The 19,808-nt window shown below is 36.3% G+C and overlaps 1 protein-coding gene across 2 annotated transcripts; it reads right to left on the bottom strand.

The window, feature by feature from the left end:
* Positions 1 to 10,310: 10,310 nt before the first annotated feature.
* LOC136798012 (macrophage mannose receptor 1-like) lies at positions 10,311 to 19,554 on the bottom strand. 2 transcript variants are annotated; one of them, XM_067054603.1, is made up of 13 exons: positions 19,403 to 19,491; positions 19,088 to 19,169; positions 18,482 to 18,620; positions 17,482 to 17,741; positions 16,614 to 16,790; positions 16,182 to 16,341; positions 15,463 to 15,822; positions 13,425 to 13,669; positions 12,642 to 12,911; positions 12,362 to 12,521; positions 11,538 to 11,758; positions 11,034 to 11,169; positions 10,311 to 10,761 (listed from the first exon to the last, which is right to left on the bottom strand). In XM_067054603.1, the coding sequence occupies exons 2-13, from the start codon at positions 19,152 to 19,154 to the stop codon at positions 10,551 to 10,553; spliced, it is 2,406 nt and encodes an 801-aa protein (XP_066910704.1). In that variant the 5' UTR covers positions 19,155 to 19,169; positions 19,403 to 19,491; the 3' UTR covers positions 10,311 to 10,550. The 2 variants fall into 2 exon arrangements, with proteins under 2 accessions (XP_066910704.1, XP_066910705.1); XM_067054604.1 differs by lacking the exon at positions 12,642 to 12,911 and having other exon boundaries at positions 19,403 to 19,554.
* Between the last annotated feature and the right edge of the window lie 254 nt (positions 19,555 to 19,808).

Raw genomic sequence — 19,808 nt, 5'->3', positions numbered from 1 at the left:
TAGTGATAATTATTGTAAAAACAACTTTGATTGAGTTTAGGTCTTTTAAATTTAGCAAAGGTATTTAAGAAATGCAGTTGAGGTCATTTTTGCGTACTAATGCGCATTTTTTGCAATTAGCGTAAAAGAGATATGATTTTTAATCGTATTGTTTTGGATACATCAAGATTTAATGAAAGTGTCATGCTATTCAACACCTTCAGCTTAAGATACCTAAATTGAACTGAAATGTTCACCAGAGTTTATATGTCCAAGAAATTAAATATCTCCCGACAAAAGAATATTTTGCGAAAAAAGTTAATATAAACTCCAACTATGTAATATATTTTATGTTTGAAATAATTTGATTGATTTTTGTCTGTAAATTTTGTTAACTAAAGTTTTTTTAATATATGTTACCTTTGTATAGATAGGAAAAATACTTTTTTACTAAATATCATATTTTTGGTATAGATATTCTTCGACTGCGTTAAATTTTGAAAAGGTGACCGAAGGGGTAAGGTAAGCGCAAGCACCCTTACGGGCACGACGCAACGGGTACGACAGGTACGGCCACCGTACCAGATTTTCACAAAAAAAACGAAATTTTCCTTCTCGTCGGTAAAATCACTATTTAAAATCGCTTAAATTTCCTCATTCGCCGTACCAGAAATTAAAAAGCTTCTGTCGTATTTGCCTTATCGTCACCAACACCCTCTCATCGTTATTTGTTCTCCTACTTTAGAAAACGCCCGCCGCCCTACATAACATGACTTAGATACCAGACTAATTTGCTAGTAAATATATACATTGATTATATTATACACAAATGATTTTGTGGATTATCAAAATCTTCAAAATCTTCAAAATAACAGGAAAAGGGAGGCGCACTCCAAAACAAAAAATTAACAAAATTTGATTTATGACAGCTCAACGTCAATTGACAAAAAAGCAAACATTCCACGATTGATGAGAAAATATAATGTTCTTTTTTTACGTTTTTTACGACTTTCCTGATTTCGTTTGTTTACGTTTTCATTACAATTAATGGGGTCGTTAATTTTTCTACAACTACCTATTTACAAAAACAAAGAATGCAAATCACAATCATGAAAAATGATCAAATTTTGCAAATAAAATTAGTAATGAACCATTGACAAGTCCATATACAAGAACATTGACGGGACACTGACAGGCCTATTTTATATTATTACAGTTCGAGTCTAACTGATGCATTTTTCTTGAATCATTTATTTCGCAAGAATCAATTAATGATATTCAACAGCCTAAACATTTTTGTCTGAAAAAGGTTTGCTTATAATTAGAAAAGTAATTATCTCAAAGTGTTGGACTGTGGAATACATCACCATGCTGTATGCTCGACAACCGGATTCGAGAGTAATTACAACTGCTTCTTATTTTGTTGACAATCGATATTGGAGCATAATGTTTTTTTCTAAAAATATCTTCATCGAACTTCGATCGCAAATATCATCCTCCGCAAATGACCTTCAAAAACTATTTAGCGTAATTGACTTCTTCTCATCATTTTTCTTCCAAATGAATTTGCAGCTGTCATGATGGTTGCATTCCGTTTCTCTGGCTAGCTAGCCTGGATATCCAGGCTGTAAACTATTTCACAGTCTAGTTTTTGATATTTTATGTTCTGGTTTACAGCCTGGTCTCCCTAGAGCGATTTGCATTCTCTTTAAGAGAATGCAATCCGCTTGCTTGCACTCACTTCGCTAAAACCGTAAGGCGCCGTAAGGGCCAATCTACACGGCGTTGAGCAATCCTAAAGCAAAAATAGGATAGTCCTCCAGTTGCTAGTGAAGATAGGGCCTTCTGTTACATGAAAACATGAAAAAGAAGAAAACAGAGGCAAGTTCATTTTCCAAGAAAACATGGTTGGCCATGATAATGCATGCTAACTTTTTTATGGACTTTGGTGTAATCTTTGGATGTTTTAAATAGTTTTAGATCTTGTAAGACTTCTTTTTATTAATTTCTGTTTTGCTGCCCTGGGTTGGCTAGGAAACATGGGTTTTCACTTTCATTCTCTAGGGAGACCAAGCTCTATAATTTTAGAACTTTGTATGTTGAGGTAAATCTTGTTTTTTCTAAAATTTTGAGCTTGGATATCCAGGCTACTGGTTAGCCAAACCATGGATTATTTTATGCCCTGTATTTTTCGCAAACACAGTAGATCGAACGTAAAATCAATCACCCGATTTCGATTAATATGCCAAAGTGAAAAACAAAGAAAGCGTCTAGTTTCAATCTGCCATTTTAAAAGTGGCGAAAATCTTAAGGCTTCGATTTTCTTTGCTCGGACAGTCCCCTCTAGCCATTCAGGCTTAAGCTCAATGTTTATACTTTTTATTGCTTTTCATAATCATCATCATTGAGAAAGACAGCAATAAGATTGTTTGAAAGAATGCCTCAACCTGTATTTTTTCAAAAAATAATGTAACAATCTTATCAAACTTTTAAGTAGTAAGTCCATCTCATACATAATCTTATTTGACCATGTAAACAATAGTTTTGATCACGTAGCGCAACCTCTATTCTTACTTCTGTTCAGAGAGCAAGATAATCTCTCGTCTCCAAATATTTCTTGCGTCTCCTTTGAACTTTGAATCTCCTTTTCATCTCAATTTCTCAATTGTTTCCATGTATCACTTCATTTATCTCCTAGTCATCATTTCCACAGTACATTACTGTTGTCAATTTTCCCAAAACCCTTGCACTCACCAATTGGTGAAATCAGTCACTTGCGAAGTTCCTCGAAAAATGAATCAATTTTTCAACCTTATTTAAGGCCATATCTTAGACTTTTTCTCAAATGGCCTTCGAACTGTAACACTCTTTGAAAGATTGCTTAAACTACACGGAAACCATCTTTATTTATAGCATATTGTTTCTCACAACCTGAGCTTTCGAGTCGGTCTGCAGGAGTTACTCTTGCTGATTGCTGTCTCAAGATATTGAGCTCTTTTAGTGACGAGGTTTTTAAAAATCGTCTTTTCGTATTAATGCTTTTAGAATACTATATTATGAAGCCTGATTATATGAAGTCTCCAGGGTACAAATGGAAGGATGACCACAAAGCCGTAGACACCCCTATATCACTTGATTGACCCGTCATGATGGAAGTTTTACAAGACGTTTTGCATCTATTTGAAATAAGTATGATATAATTGATCACCATCAGTTCAAAACCACCATAAAACTCATCTTGCTCCTCTGGGTGGTCACAACCAAACCTCCTGGAAAAGGATAAATGAGTTGGTCTGTAGATTCTTAACTCATAAAGCTACATTTAGTCTGAGCGAATAAAACTCTTTTCCTAACCAATCACGTTTTATTGTTGTAAAAACTCCATCCCTCTGATCACCGAATAAACCACTCAATTAGACCACAATCACCTGAACTAATACTTCTCCTCACAAATCAAAAGGGAAAGACCGCTTCACTCACTATCCACTCATAACAAACACACTTAGAGCAACGGATTAGAATAGGTGGATTAAGAACTCATAGAAAACACTCCTCGTTAGGTTATCAAACTTTTTTACGAGTTTGCTAGCAATTAAAACTTGATAAGTTGTAAAAAAGTTGTAAAAAATCATTACTTTCAACATTTTCATTGGTCATTACGTATCACGTGGTACATTTTAAATAAGAAAATGCACTTTTTTAGCCCTTTCTATCCAATGCAGAAATTAGCCAAATAATTTGAAATTTATTTTCCTAATTCTAAATACAGTCTTCTTTCACCAGTATGCAACCCATTCGTGACCCATCGATAGTTTCTTAGTTTATAGACCATACGTTAATTTTCACTTATCTGAAGATTGCCATTGACAAAAGATTAAAAATTTACATTAAAACTGGTCTAGCGTTTGTTGATGCTAAAACTTAAGTGCAGGATTTAAAATATTTGCAAAATCATCAAAATTGATCGAATCATAGGACAAATTCGTTTTCGAAACTGTATAAATTGGAAAATTGTTCTTATAAAAACAATGAAAAAACTAAACGAGGAGTGCGCAGAGTCATTTACAGATTTTTCTTGTAACAATGAGAAGACAATGGATCTCTCTTGGGAGCAACGAGAGAAGTTAATCCACCTATTCTAATCCGTTGCTTAGAGGCTAAGCGAACATAATTCCATAAGAATTATAATGACCAGAAATAGTAACAGAACAATATTGAAGATTTCCAATGTTGATACAGTATCGAGATCACCCTAAAGACGATTAGCTTTGGTTCTTTGAGATTCTGTGTACAGACTTATTTGTATTGGTTGAATATGAGGAATGTTTTTCTTGAAGACGATTCTCAATAGGAAGCGCGTGTCTCGTACTTTAAGAAAAGTTAATGACAGATAAAAATAGAACAACTTCGATATTGCTCTTGCATTCTCTTTTCCCAAGGGTTGACATCAGAAAGAACGTCAAAAGGCCGATGTATGACGTCCATCCAATATTCTCTCAACCGTGTATGGTTGAAGCCGCGCGACGTACAAAAAACGTCCACTCACAAACCACAGACGTGCTTCAAACTTCTTGTCACAGAAAAACAACAGCAATATAATTTGATGTTTGGGTCTCATTAGAAAATTTTCAGGGTAATAAAAATTATAAAAATGTATTCCTATTTTTGAACTTCGCTAAAGCTGGTCAAATATATGATAGTGAAAATAAACACTCTTAAGTTGGCCGGAGTTTGTACAAAAATAGGCCCATGGTAGAATTAATACAGACAAAATCAATTAATATCTTTTGTTCGGATACCAATCCAGTATCAGCTTGTAAAAGCTCCATTGGGGCGATCGGTGCAACGAGGCGCGCTATCCATGTAACAAAATATCTTTTCTTTTTTCATCATCATCAACTGCATAAAAGACAAATGAGCGGAAACAATTAGTTGATTGCGGTAATCAAACATTCTAATCACCAACGCAGTATAAATATCAAATGACGATGAAAATGTTTGATTATGGGTTCAGTCAGTCATCGGTCATATGGTGCTCTGAATGAGCGTTATTTGTTTATTAAATCTGAAAACTTATAACTTTCAACTTTGTATGAAAGAGGTATTTGGGAAAGTTGTCTATTATCAAGAAGAATAACTTTCTTTGTACTGGCTTCTTCAATTCTTCATCAAAATTTGCATTAAAATTTCCTCTTTGTACAACTAATTAATCTGTTTTCATTCTTTCATCTTCAGAAAAAAAACAAAATCAACAAACAAAGATGAACAACTTTATCGCAATCGTTTTCTTCATAACCTGCTTGTTGGCATTATCCGAAAGTAGATCGTTCAGCGGTGGAGCAAGCATCATCAACAAACAATTTCACTTTAGAGATAACAACACCAACCAACCGTGCAGATGCGCATGTAGATGCAGCCACATGTATCAAACGTGCATCAAAGAAACCATTCAAAGCATGAATGCAGTCGACAATGAATCTGGCAAAGCTGGTAAACAAAGAAATGTCTTGATTAGACGCATGCAAGGATGTAGCGCGCAAAAGAAGTTATGCAAAAGAATCTGTTTTTTCGTTTTCAGAGAATGAACTTAAAAATCAAAATGGCTGCCTGTTTGACAAATACTCACCTGAAAACGTATCACTACAGAAAAATTGTTGGGAGCGAAAAGTACATCGATGGTATTGGATATTACAGTTAATGTTTCCCAGAGTTGCTGTTGACACATTTGAAGTGCTTGTTGTGAAAATCAATTAATCATTCATGGTCGATATAGTAGACTGAATCAAATTATCAATTCAACAAATTATGACATTAAAGCAAAGACTTTTTTCTTGATTCAGACACTGTCGAACAAAGGACCTCGTGCAGACGCACGAAATGTTTTCCGCCGAAATGTTACAGCTACCCACACATCTATTTATAAGAGTTTGTCGTTCATGAAAGAGGTGTTCTGGAAGTCGACACTTCCCATTATTCAATCGTCTACACTCAAGCCCTTTGATAAATCAGTACCCGGACACATAAAGTTAAAGGGTGAAGATATCCGAAGATAACGGACTTCAATGAGCCACATTTCCTACACCCCCACGCAATGCTTTTGTACCTAATATGAATTAGTTATTGTTGATGTTATTTAAAAAAGAGAATATTGTTGTTAAATATTTTGTACATAAGAAAATTTAGAAAAGTATTTCATCTTTGTAATTTTGTAACTGAAAATGAAAAACGTTGGCAGACTGGATCTGCTTATCTTTAAAACACGCGCATGCGCAAAACTATTCTGACCCTAACGTGCCGAATTTTGATGCGCTCAAAAACTCTCCTGATAGAAGAATAGGATCCCGTTTTTGAATTTCTATTGGAACGCATTGGATGCTAACATACTATTAACATGATAATGTAGAACTTTTGCAAATCTTATCCCAGTATAGCAGATACATTCAAAGGTTGCTATCAAACGAATGTCATTACCAAGGGATAAAAATTACCTTCACAGAGTTGAAATAACGACTGCAACGGCCGGAGGTGTTTTAGGATCCAAAGTTTTAGAGATAAAATTTTCATAATTTTAGCTTCACCCTTCGATTTTTATTTGTACCCTGTAAGTCTGTTTTACAGTTTCTATTGATGTCCATTAGGTATTGACGCTAGCTAGTAAAATTCAGTGACATTGTCTTTCTTATATTTCGTTCGAAACAGAGGCTTAACATTGATATTAGGTGACGCTTCATTTTCATTTTGCTAACTAGATTCTCGCATTGGAAAAATTCCAAATTTCTGATTACCACGAAATCATTACAAATCGGATTTTAACGCGAAAATAAATATGTCGCATGCTGCATCAATATCCAGAACATCGTTAAAGTCACATTAAGGTCTGACATCAATGAAAGTGGTTGCAAACTTGCTGAACATTTTTGGCTGATATCCAAATTTTTGTTCATAAGCACTAGCTCACATTACCAACACGCCAGTATTCTATTGGATGAGCTGTTTGTTTTAAGAGTTTAAGCTTAAGAGTGATTGCAATAGATGACAATAAATTTTGGTTTAGAGGGGGTGTTGTTCAGTTTGAAATGCAGACCTCCACATAACTGTAGGTAGTATACTATAATGCTCTGTAAAATAGCACAAATCCGTTGGTGGATGCCAGCAGCCCAGGTGTTTCTAAGGTCTACCGTATTTGTTAAAATCTTGTATCAAGTTTTATAAAGTTTTGATAGCCAGTCACATCTTCCTAATCCTGAAATAATTTTCTTTGATGATGGATTGGATGTAATCCACCGGTAACTTCAGTAATTACAATATCAGAAAGTTATATCTTAATCTCATTAAAACTCGTTGTCAAGCCCAAAGGCACATGGTTAAGCCGCAAGCACTAACATCGAGTATAGTTTAATACTGATGTATATTGATGTACATTTGCTAGGTAACAAAGTTGCTTCACCTATGTGGGTGGTTTTACTTTTGATGTCAGAAATTTTGTCAACCTTTTGACATTAAGATAAACACAATCGTTATGTGTTTTCTTTTGAAGAATCGAAAGGATCAGGGTCATTAAAAATGAGCATTCACCGAAATATCCAACAAGCTAACTTGCTACCGTAAAATCTTTTGTATAAATAAGTACCATCAGTACTGTTGAGTAATTAGAAAAATTAAAATGCGTTGATAAGGATAGGTTGTTTAGACGGGAATTTTATTTGGTGCATATCCGAAAAGTACTTTTTTTCAAAGGGAATATAATTTAACAGTTGACAATATAAGAATTGTTGGTGGTTAGTTTCTTCATTACGCAGGAGGGTGTTGGGAATGAAGTCAAGAGATCCTCCTATTTGTCCCTACTCCTCCTCTGTTCTGTTTGAAAGATGCCTGAAACCAGAGATGTGAAGGTTTAATTTTTTTGTTCCCTCGTTTCAAAAAATCCCCCAAAGTTAGAGAAGAATATGCAAAGTTGATGCACTTAGGCACATATAGCCCAATATTTCCCGCAGAACCCTGCAGATTAACTTCAAATACTCTAAGCAACTTTTCGAGCATTTAGTTATCGAAACCTGAAGTATTTTATATGCGGAATCTGGCACTCTTCCAGTTCAGAAACGCATTTATTCACTTACATAATTCGCATAATATTTTTGGAATTTTGATCATTAAAAACCCTGCGGTAACTTAAAGAGATTTTACATCCTGCATAATTAGAATTTCATGCATTAATTGCTCATCAACATGTCATTAAAACATTCAGAAAGTAAAACCGTCCCCTTTTGACGGAATTTTGATCAAAATTGATCTGTTCATCATTTCTTGAGCAAGAATTAATTTTTTGAGGGCACCCCTTATTTTTTTCCAACTTTTGTATTTCAAATCGATTGCTCATTGTTATCAGTAATAGTGTAAACTGACATCAGATCGCCATTGTTTTCTGTACACCACGCTCAAGCTCTAAAGGAAAATGGGAAAACAAACGAGCTGAGGAATAGGGTACTTAGCTATAACAATCCAAACCCTCCCTTAACAATCCAAAGCACTAAAATCGCAAAAATTCTACGGTAAAAGTCCTTTTTTGCCATTTTGGCGCTTTTGGATTGTTAAGGGAGCTATTAGATTGTTTTGGTAAGTACGGTAAGCTATCTCGAATGTGTAAGGGCACTTGTTAGGACTAGGGATGACAACAAAATTTAAAAATAGGGCACCGTATTAGAAAAAAGGTAAGTTTATGACATCACGGAGTACGTAACAAGATTCTTTTCATCGAAATAGCTATTTTCAGCAGTTGGCTATTTTCCAAGCGCCTTCAGAGTTTTACGTTGCGCGTAAGAAAACCATCTTATTCTGTTATCAGGTTATAAAAGTGTTGATCTCTTCAAAAAGACCCCCGGGACGGTACTAGGGCAAAATGGGTTACGGGGATGCGCTTCTGGTCAGGGTACTTTTTTTAACCTCCTCGAGTAGAACAATCAATCCCGCGTAGGGAAAATTAGAGGAAAAAGTAGAAAATTTGAAAAAAATTGAAATTTTAGTCCCATTCAGGGTCACTTTTTTCGCAAATTTAGAGTCGCGCGTAAGGTCCATTTTTCGAACTTCAGCGGAGCACCCCCGTCGGTCGAAAAGGGTAGTACCCCCCCCCCCCCGGGGAAGACCATTAAGTTCTTGTACAGGTTGTCTCACATTTGTCAGATCAGTAATATTAACCTTCACTGGTCATTGCTATAAGTGTGATTATACATTTTTAGAAAGAGAGTGGCGCACAAGGAATATAGTTGTTATTTTAAGTAGCTTTTCACAAATTCATGAGGACTTAAATTAAACCGCAATCTTAAAATAAAATTTGAAAATCTTTAACTAAGTTCCTTTTTATCAAGCACTTAGTACCGACATACAACTCTTCGCATTGAAAAAGATCTACTGATCATCCAAGGTTCCTGGACGAGAACTATTTTAAGAAATATCATCTGATCTTACAGACGCCAGAAGGGATCAAATATTCCAACACTCAAAGTTTTTTGAATCGATGTAAAGAATCACTTTTTTATCCGAGGAAGTTGTTGGGAAAACAGGATTTTCTAAATGTAGAACACCAGAAATTTACCAATTGTCTGACTGACTTAAACGGTTTACGTGTGGTACAACGAAAAACTTTTGTATCAGTCTTTGGAGTTTTTACATCTGTTACTTCCAACAACCCTTTTGTATTTTCAACCTTTGAAAATGTAACGAACTAACAAAAACAACCAGCAACCAACAACCAACAACCCTTTTGTATTTTCAACCTTTGAAAATGTAACGAACTAACAAAAAATCGTCGACTTTTGGGAACAAAACCCGGGGGGGATGGTTTCAAAATCGGACCCTTGCAGTGCATTTACCGAAGGTTTCTGACCCTTACCGTGTAGTCTGATTATTCCTATCTTATTTTGCTGAAGCCACTTTAAGATGAGCCTGAGATGTCAACACGATAGCAAAACAGATCAAAATGGGTGCGAGTCAATACTATAAAGATGCATTAGATTTTACTGTCAGAAATGCAATTCACAAACACACGCTTACCGTGTATCCAGCTAAAAGAAGACCTAGTGCATTTCTAGGGTCTCGAAAAACCTACCCTTAAGGGCGGCACATGCCATGGGCCGGATCATATGAGTGCCCCCTCTCCCGGAAAAAAAAACAGATTAAATTGTGTAAGTTTTTCATGTAACAATTTTTCGAAAGAAAAACATCTGAGGAAAATGTTATCTATGTAGTTATGAGATAGAAATATACAGTAGTTATTAGACAAGTGCTGCTCAATGATGGCTGCTGAAACTGATGGAAGAAATAGTATAGAGTTTACGTAAAGGGAAAGCAAACATTATTAAAGTTATTCTGAAAAATTAAGATATTTAAAACGTTCAGTAAACTATTGAAATGCTACAATTTAAAAAGACCAAGAGAAAGAGATGTCCTTCTACAGTGAGGACGGAATCATTGACAAAAAGATAGGTAACATCTACCAAAGCGAAACAAAAAAGAGTTTAAATGAAAAGTAACCAAAGATAGAATAGTTTCCCCAAAGTTGATGGCGTCATCAATATTTAGAATTTGCAGACGAATTGATATTTATTCATGCATTTGATATCATTCCATTTGGTGGACTTCCATTTCACGTGCATGCAATCCTCATTTCGTAGGTTGTTTGGTTCACGGTGTGACCACGCCAAATAATCAACCTCACTTCCGTCTGACCACACCCATTTCCCTTCTTGTTTTTGATCGTTCAGTCCAGCGAATGGATGCTTGATTTTTCTAAAAGATTTAAAACGAAAATATTGCAACGCTTAGGAGCCTTAGATAAATTGAAACCTTTTTGAGTTCGGCCGTTTTGTGCGAAGGGGAAATCTTTAAAACGTTGAAAGTCTTGCTTGGTTTTCTCAGGCCAAACTTTTGCCATTTATTCATACTAAGTATACTTTTCAGTTGTAAGTAGAATTAAGCGTTGGTACTTTGCGATGGTTTGTCTGGAAGGGAGATAGTTCTAGCGGTTAGCGTTAACAGATGACGTGCTTTAAACACCGTACCGTTTGACGAGTTGGTTGTAAATGTAATCATTTTCTTCTTTGCTGTGAATGCTGGTCAAATGTCCATCAAAAGTTGCACAGAATTTCTCAGCGTCATACCAATTCTTCTTGGCAGATGAAATGAAATAACGGTTTCCTGGCGGAGAACAATGCAGAAAATATTTATTGATGGATCACATTTCATCGTCCCCTCAGATATTTTCTCCCACCCTAACATGACCCATTTTCAACTGACATTCAACCTCCTAACTGACTCCAATTCAAGGTTTAGTCCTCTTCCTATCCAGGTACCAGGTTCCTAAATGGTACCACTCCTCTTATCGAGGTACGGTCCCCACCCCTCCTTACACATATTTGTCTCGCCATAGACGAATCATTTTCAATAAACGATATCTTCCTATTGAAGCAACACCCCCGTCAAAATACCTCCCCCCCCTCCCTCTGAAGAAGTTTTCTCCTGTTGTACATCTTATGGGGACACACACCTTTCGAAGGTATACATACCTTTAAAGTACAAGATTTTGCAGACGAAAGCTTTCTTTTGGTCACAATAATGATCGTTCCAATGTCCTGTACCATACATTTCTGGGCAATCTTCACCTTTGCCAGCATTGTTAGGTTCATTCTTGGCCCAGTTCTTGTAAGAGAAAGGAGTCAAGTCATTCCAAACCCAACTACCCTCTCGTGATTTGTCGTTACCACCGATCCAAACGTTACCAAGTTTTCTATGGAAAGAAAAGATGAATGATTTTTTGGAGCACCGTTGTTCACATGTCCAATATTTAACAATGTTCAACTCAAAATGACTAAATATACAGAGTTTAGTATATACATTATACAATTTGAGCTTTACTAAGCTCATTTGCCGTCAGTCAATACTTTCTTGGTTATCTGCCGCCTTGAAAGGGAGCGATTGGTATTGATTGGAGACTGTTCTAGCTTTGATGCTAACGTTGGAAAATACACTTGAAACTGTGTCAGTGTTTCAGAAACTGAAAGGTAGTACAATCGAGCCACTCATAACTATAACACGCACTGGAAACACAAATTTCCTCGAGCTATAGAAATTTCGAGTTATGGAGATTATCTTATAAGGCATTGTTAACTTAAAGGACGAGAAAACTTGTACGAGTTAAGGAGACAATATAGTTATATAGGTTCGAATTGTGACTCCCCTGCAAAAATGATCGTGTGTGGTACTAACGAGACGACTCCTGAACCAATGACGAGCCACCCATGTAAGGAGAAGCCAATCATTATCATGCACTAAACCTAAGACTCTGTTCACATGATGAGTTTTAATGAATGGTAACAAATGTAATTCTTACCTTCGTTTTGCTTCATCAGATATGAATTTGTTTTCAGCAGCAGAGTGCACACTAGCCAAGAAACCACCGATGTGGTGACAAGCAGCATCGGCGTCATTATAATTCACTTTGTTGTCCGAGAAATAATAACTGGCTTCACCGTGTGGAACGAATTTGTCACCTGCAAAAATATTTGAATGATAAAATTGATAATAAGGGCGTAACTTTATTGAAATTGAATTCTAAGTTACAGCAATTCGGGTCAGAATCTGATCTCTTTTTTAAGCTTTTTCATATTAACCTTGGGCGCATTTGGAGAAAACCCAGCAGTAATGTCTATCCACGTTATTCCCTCTGGCGATAGATTGTGTGTGGATATAACATCCTCGATTGTGTTGGTTCCAAATCACTTCACATCCAGTAGCTCCTTTGTGCGCATGACATTTCTTCAAACAATCTTTTTGATGTTGGTCTGTATTTCCATCTAGGGCGTTCACCTTGATTACTCCACTTTTTTGATCGGCACCGTCAGACCGGACACAAAATCCACGTTCTTTTGGGCAAAGTGATTCTGCAAGAACACGGGAAGGTCACTCCATGAATTAGTTATTTCCGAACTATTAGGGATTTCACGGTCCCACATGTGTAGACCTCATTACTGCTACAGTTTTCTACAAAATATTGTCCTTAATTCTTCCTATGATCTTAAAACTCTGACAATCATATCTGGCGCCTATTTAGACCTCTCTAGGTGCGGTTATATCTTTTGAATAATATTTCAGCGAAAGTTTTTGTTCCAGTATAAAAAATATTTTTTTCCTCTTCTTTTTTCATCTTCCTTTTAAACTTTGAGGAAATTCTTGGTTTGCAGCAAGCTGTTCAGCATTAATTATCCTTCCAACAAGTTTCTCTTTTTACTATACCGTATCTTTTTCTCTAAAGAGCAATGTTTAAAAAATAACGGACTGCCAGTCTTGTTGAAAAGCACCATAGTTTTTATAACTTTCACAAGCATTTGGCCTTGCTTATCCGAAGAGTTTTACGGTTACAGCGCAGGATATGAGAAAGCATTATTAGAACCTACCTGAGGTGTAAACCAAGATATCGGGTTGGTATTTACAGATGTATTGTTTAACACCACTGCAGTAAATATTATTCCATCCATGTTTGGCTAAGTTGATGTGTTGATAGACGGCACAGTTCTCTTTCCCTTTGAAATTCGGTTCTCCATTTTGCCAATCAGTAAACACGACTTTGCTGCCATCAACCCAAGAGAATTGACCATTCTTATTGACGTCACGAAGTCCGATGAAAACGTCAAGGTATCCTCTAAGGAAGGAAAAAATAACGAATGTGATTATATTTTATTTAACTGGCAGTGGTGGTTCAAAATTTATAACGAATGAATAAATTTCCTTCTATAAAACACTTTCCGGCATAAATTTTGAGCACTCATCTTCTCAGATCCACTACACAGTATTTTTTATAGAGTACATCGTGAAAACTGGTGGACTGTTAATTTTTAAAAATGTTTGGATGATCAGCCTGATTATCCTTTGAACTTAAATAAACACACTATGGCAAAAATGAAATGTATATCAGTCTATATCGTTGTGCTTCTTAAGGGAGCGGTCATAAAGTATCTACCAGGGGGGGGGGTGGAGGATTCTAGGGGGGGGGTTCGAAATTTTTTCGAGGGTTTAGGGGGGGTTCCAAAATTTTTTTGAGGGTTTAGGGGGGGTTCCAATTTTTTTTGGGAAACTGAAGAGAAAATGTAGGAAGTCTAATTTCATAGTTTTACGTTTGAAGATTTCAAAAATTATTCGGCCTTAAGGCCGACAACTCATAATTTATCTTATTGGATATATGTACATTTCATATTGGCATTAGTTGGGCATCATCGCCTTGCCCTTTTGGTTTGTAACATTGAGCTAGGTGAGGGAAGTAAATTAGTGGCTCTCGCAGCTCATCAGAGTGGTTTGAAAAAGTACTTCTTAAAAGAAATTTGTCAAAACAAAGTGTCTTTTAGCTAAAATGGTGGTGAAAAAGATTGAAATTTTCGCCCGTTGGCGCAAACCATTGTTGCGCCTCCTTAGTATCTGCTAATGTCAAAACACCTTAACATTTCAAATTACAAAAAACTAATTCCAAAGTTTTTTGACTCAAAGATTCCGGGCGTTACTTTCAACCATACTGCTCCTTACAGTTTAATATTTTCACTTAATAATGGAGGGCGCAAGTAAGGACAAAAAATACCAGGGGCGCCAATTTCACAGTTTGCACCTCCAGAAAATTAAGTCAGGTCGCTACTGGGGAAAATAAGCCGTATTTTTTTCCAAATTTTACAGAAGCTCAGAGAAAACCACTTGATGATTCTTGTCTTAACCCTGTTATACTCTAACTTAACAGGGCTAAACTCTCCCTTACCTTATTTTGACATAAAAAACTGTCATACAAACAAATAATACTCTTTGTACCGCATCTGGATGAATTCTTTTTCGCGTAAAAATTTTCTTAGTAGGGGGGGGGGAGGTGCGAAAAAATATTGGGCCTTATGAGGGGGGGTTCGAAAATTTTTTCCAGGTTAGGGGAGGGGGTGCGAAATTTTTTTTGGATTTTTCAAAATATCCTCCACCCCCCTCTAGTAGATACTTTATGCATGACCGCTCCCTAACATACACATACACATCATCCAAGGCTAAAGGGCGGAGGGCGTATAGTGCCGAAATAAATTTAAACTCTGATTTAAAACTATACTTTAAATCCCCATTTAACTTGTACTTTCGGAGTATGGGAATTAGTAAGTAATACGAAACAAGTATGTATATAAATTCGTGACAGGGAAGAGTTGGGCAAGTTTTGAATATTTGGTTATACTTTATACTCCTGTCTACAAACCTCTCGACTTTTAAAGCGGAGGAGACTGAGCTTGAGTTTACTAGGAAGGAGTGACGTCATAATGTCAAAGTTGTTTCAAAGAATTTTGGACGTCATTTCCAAAGTAAATTCACTACCAGTCCCTTCGAAACTCGACTGTGCCTTTAAGAGTCGAATAACGGACTGTACGCTTATCGATTGATCCGTTCGACGTTATATAGTAGGTAAACCCTGTTCACACTCACCTCGATTTAGCCATTTTGTGAACGTAATCATTTTCAGCTTGACTATGGATAGTGACCAGATTACCTCCCATTGTTTTGCAATGACTTTCTGCTTGATCATGATTCTTTTTAACCGTGGAAACGTAATAAACCTTCCCATGGAATTGTGACATTTTGCAAACGAAGTTGTACTTATTACCACAAAAGATATCATTCCATCCAGTGTTCGATTTCCACAAATGCATGCAGTGCTCCTTTCCGCCAGCATTGTCCGGCTGATTAGGCAACCACTTCTTGTAAGCCATGGTTGTTCCGTCATTCCATCTCCATTTCCCTTCGGATCCAGCGTCTGTTCCACCGATGTAAGGGTGCACCAATCCTCTGAAAAATTATTGGAATGAATTTCAAGTTATATATTCTTTAAACTTTTATAGGACAGCAAAGTATAAAATATTAGAACTAAGAGTCGCTAATTTAGGTTTTCCATGGTATGTTTAAATTTAAAATCAAAGAAAAACAGTAGATTTGATTGACTTTATGGACACTGGAAAATAAGCAACTTTATAAAATATCTGAAGATGTAAACTACAGTAGCTGATTATCCCCTTCAAGAAGCGTTGCAAGCCTGAAGTTCGATATCTTTGAAAGTCTGTCGCAACTAATAACTCTAAAATGCAAAGGGCGCCGAATGGTGTATTTTTATTCGAGGAGCGGTAGTCTTCATAATTCAAATATCTCACCGGTTTTGTGCTTCTTTGAGGACGAAATCATTTTCTTCTTTGCTGTGAATACTGGCAAGATGTCCTCCGATGCTCTGGCAGTAGTCTTCAGCTTCAGCGAACGTTTTCTTCGCCGATGAGAAATGGTAAATCGATTCTCCTCTTTTCACCAAAGCGGGTTCTGAGAAAAAGAATATTAAATTATAGTTTAGGGTTTAAAAACATTATATTTTCATGAAATGTAAAGTAAATTGCTTCTAATCCTGGCAAAGTAAAATATTAACAAACAGATTTCTTATGTTGTTTTTGCTCGTACATACCGGACCGGAAGGTGGAGAAATTCGTCTAAAAATGACATGTTAGCAAATAGTACAACATACATTAAATGCTATGTTTGATAGAATAAAAACACGTTCGCGTTCGCGAACACTACAACATAAATGAGACACTTACTGCAGACAGCTAATTGACATTGACGAACTTCAGATGGCTCCCCTAAGACAGAGCAATCTTTTCCACCTCTTGAAGGTGGTGGGTTATTACAAACGCGTTCACGTTCTTGATATCCTTTACCGCACGTCTTGTCACAGGTGGTCCATTCTGACCATTGGTTGTAACCTCCGTTAATGGCTACAGAGTGAGAAAAAAATGGTTCATTCAATGTTGAGTAGAGGGAGTATTTTTGTTATTGACATTTTTTGTTTACGACATTATGTTGAGAATTGTAATGCATCTCTAAACCTCGTCCGTCGTCCAATCGCCAGAGAGGATGGGCAAACTAGCCGTTTCTGGCTCTCGAGTTAGGCAAAGGTTTGTTCTAGGGCTTCCTTTATCACGCCTAATGCTATACTTTCTTAAACGACTAAAAATTTGATCTTGGTTTAAGAACGATCTTTATCTGCTTTAAGAGTTCAAGAGAGTTAAATTTATTCGTCTGGGATCCGAAAAGAACTTTTGAATTTTCTTTGACAATAACAAGTTTTTCTTTGTGAAAAATATGGGCGGATATAAAGAAAGTCGCACTGTATCAGGACTGCCTTATTGTTTTTGCCTTAAATATTGATTCTTCAAGAAACAGGGAAATCAGCTACAAGCACTGACACAAACTGGTTATGGTCAATAGAATTTACTCGAAGTAAAGATTTTATAGACTGTACGAATCAGTGACCCTACCAACATATCAGCCTTTTTGTGGTAGCCCTTAAGGGCGTTATTTTTTTTGTTGCTGGCTTAAAATGGGCCAGCGTAAAAGGGGCTGGCGTTAAATTAGGGCGTGGCGTAAAAAGATCCGATAAGGTAAAGATTTAAGAGGGTAGCTTACGTGTAGGTTGAGTTGGCATGAAAGCTTTGAAAGAATAAACGAAAACGGAGTCGACACCACCACTGCATTCTTTGCTGTTATCTCCACTGCATTCTTCGTAGAAATTACCAGACAAACAATCATCAGTGACGTCACCACTCGCTTTCAACATTTGCTCATAAGCGGCTTGGTCTTTACCGCCGTAACAAGTGCCGTAATTTCCAATGGCGAAATATTTGTAGCCACCTTTGAAGGCTTTTTCTTTACACGAGCATGCCATGCTACGATGAGAATGAAAATTCTGATCGAATCAATTTAAAATGATTGGAGAAGCTCTTTGGAACTGTTGTAGTAAGAAACCATGTAGAGGGAGGATTCTGACTGGCTGGGAAAGGGAGTCTCACCGTAGAAGTGATTTAGCCTTACCTACTCACTGTATAGAAAAAAGCCTTATCTACTATATAGAGGATCTATCTACCTATTACCTTGACTAGGTAATTACCTAATAATTGCGAGAAAAGTTTTATCTACTCTAAGGAGGAGTCTTTTTCACTTTAGGAGGTTTTCAAACTTGCTGAAACTTGCAAGCCTTACCCACTAATGAAGGGAAGAGTACATATGAACTGTTCCAGGTTAAAGCAAACGAAAGACAGTTCTGATGATTGGAAAGATTCTAACTAACAACGCTATAAGCAAATTAGATTGAAAAGGTGTTGTCTTGAGTTAGATTGAAAAGGTGTTGTCTTGAGTTAGATTGAAAAGGTGTGGTCTTGTTTTAGATTGAAAAGGTGTGGTCTTGAGTTAGGTTGAAAAGGTTTGGTCTTGAGTTAGATTGAAAAGGTTTGGTCTTGAGTTAGATTGAAAAGGTTTGGTCTTGAGTTAGATTGAAAAGGTTTGGTCTTGAGTTAGATTGAAAAGGTTTGGTCTTGAGTTAGATTGAAAAGGTTTGGTCTTGAGTTAGATTGAAAAGGTGTGGTTGAGTTAGATTGAAAAGGTGTGGTCATTAAACACGTGGACAAACCTGTGTAAATGGGCAGCAAAGTTGTTCCAGTCAGTTGTGTAATCATCAGTCTGTTCCAAAACGTCTTTGAAGAAAGCTTGTTTTTTGAAACATCCTACTTTGGTGTAATCTCTCTCGCATGTTTTGTGGTGGAATGTGCCTTAAAAAGAACGAGATGGATTTATTATATAATGTCTTGTAAATTAAAGGTTTTGTTTTCAAATAAAAGTGATCGCTTGCTTACTCATCAATTTTAAGTCACAAGCTTTTTCACATTCAATTGACACGGATGTGGAGCAAGATTGGTCAGAAAGAGGGAAAAGAAAAACCTTTTTTCGATGTTATGAAACTGTAAAATGAGGCACATAATCTTCGAGTTATATGATCGAGTTATATGGCTTCGAGTTATGAAATCTTCGAGTTAAGGCCCGTAACTCGAAATAAAAATGAGACGAAAATGGTCAATAAAAAAACCGAGTTAAAAAATTAACTCGAAATAAAAATGCTTCATTTTTATTTCGAGTTACGGGCTTAACTCGAAGATTTCTTAACTCGAAGCCATATAACTCGATCATATAACTCGAAGATTATGTGCCTCCTGTAAAATGAAGAATAGAAATTACTAACTTTGTTCACCAGCGAGGATAGTTTGAACACAAACGAACGTGATCAAAGTTGAAACCTTCAACCACATTTTGAATGAATTTTCCTACAAAAAAATAAAAAAATAAACTGTTTTAGCGTTTTTTTCTTTCAACCAAACCCAACTTATGTGACTGTATTGCTTCATAAGATAGACTGCATGATGCGATTTTAGTGTGTATGAACTGTACTGTGTGTTACTACAACCATCAAAACTGATAATAGATTGCGAGAGAAAAAAAGGCATATGGAAAAAAATTCCAAATTTAAGGCCATGACCTTAGCTTAGCATTAGCTTACCTTCCTTCTTCTAAATATGAAATTGAAATGGACCAATCTTTATTTTTCATCTTTATTTGGCTCCAACCAACATATCAAGTCTTTGTGATGGAGTCAAACAAAGAAAGTATTTTGTCGAACAATAGTTTACGTATCATCCGTCTTAGCGTTCTGTTGCAAGAAATTTACAGGATTTAAACACAGATCCATTTTGACGCATGCGCATCATACCTCACCAGGTGTGAAGTTTAGGTTATTCAAATTCAATTTTTTTTTTTTTATAGAATTATCTCGGCTTTTATTCTTTTCATTATTTTCCATGCATCATAATTTGACACCAAGTTAACAAATCTTTAAAGAATCTGAAAATAAAAAAAAACAGGTGGAGGGAAAAAGACAATTTCGAATTTCACGAAAAAGCTCAAAA

This window comes from Clytia hemisphaerica, unplaced genomic scaffold (assembly GCF_902728285.1).
Source record: "Clytia hemisphaerica strain Z4C2 unplaced genomic scaffold, Clytia hemisphaerica genome assembly, whole genome shotgun sequence".
Lineage (NCBI taxonomy): Eukaryota > Metazoa > Cnidaria > Hydrozoa > Leptothecata > Clytiidae > Clytia > Clytia hemisphaerica.
Note: the sequence above shows the minus strand (reverse complement) of the source record. Positions and strands in the feature narration are given on the sequence as shown.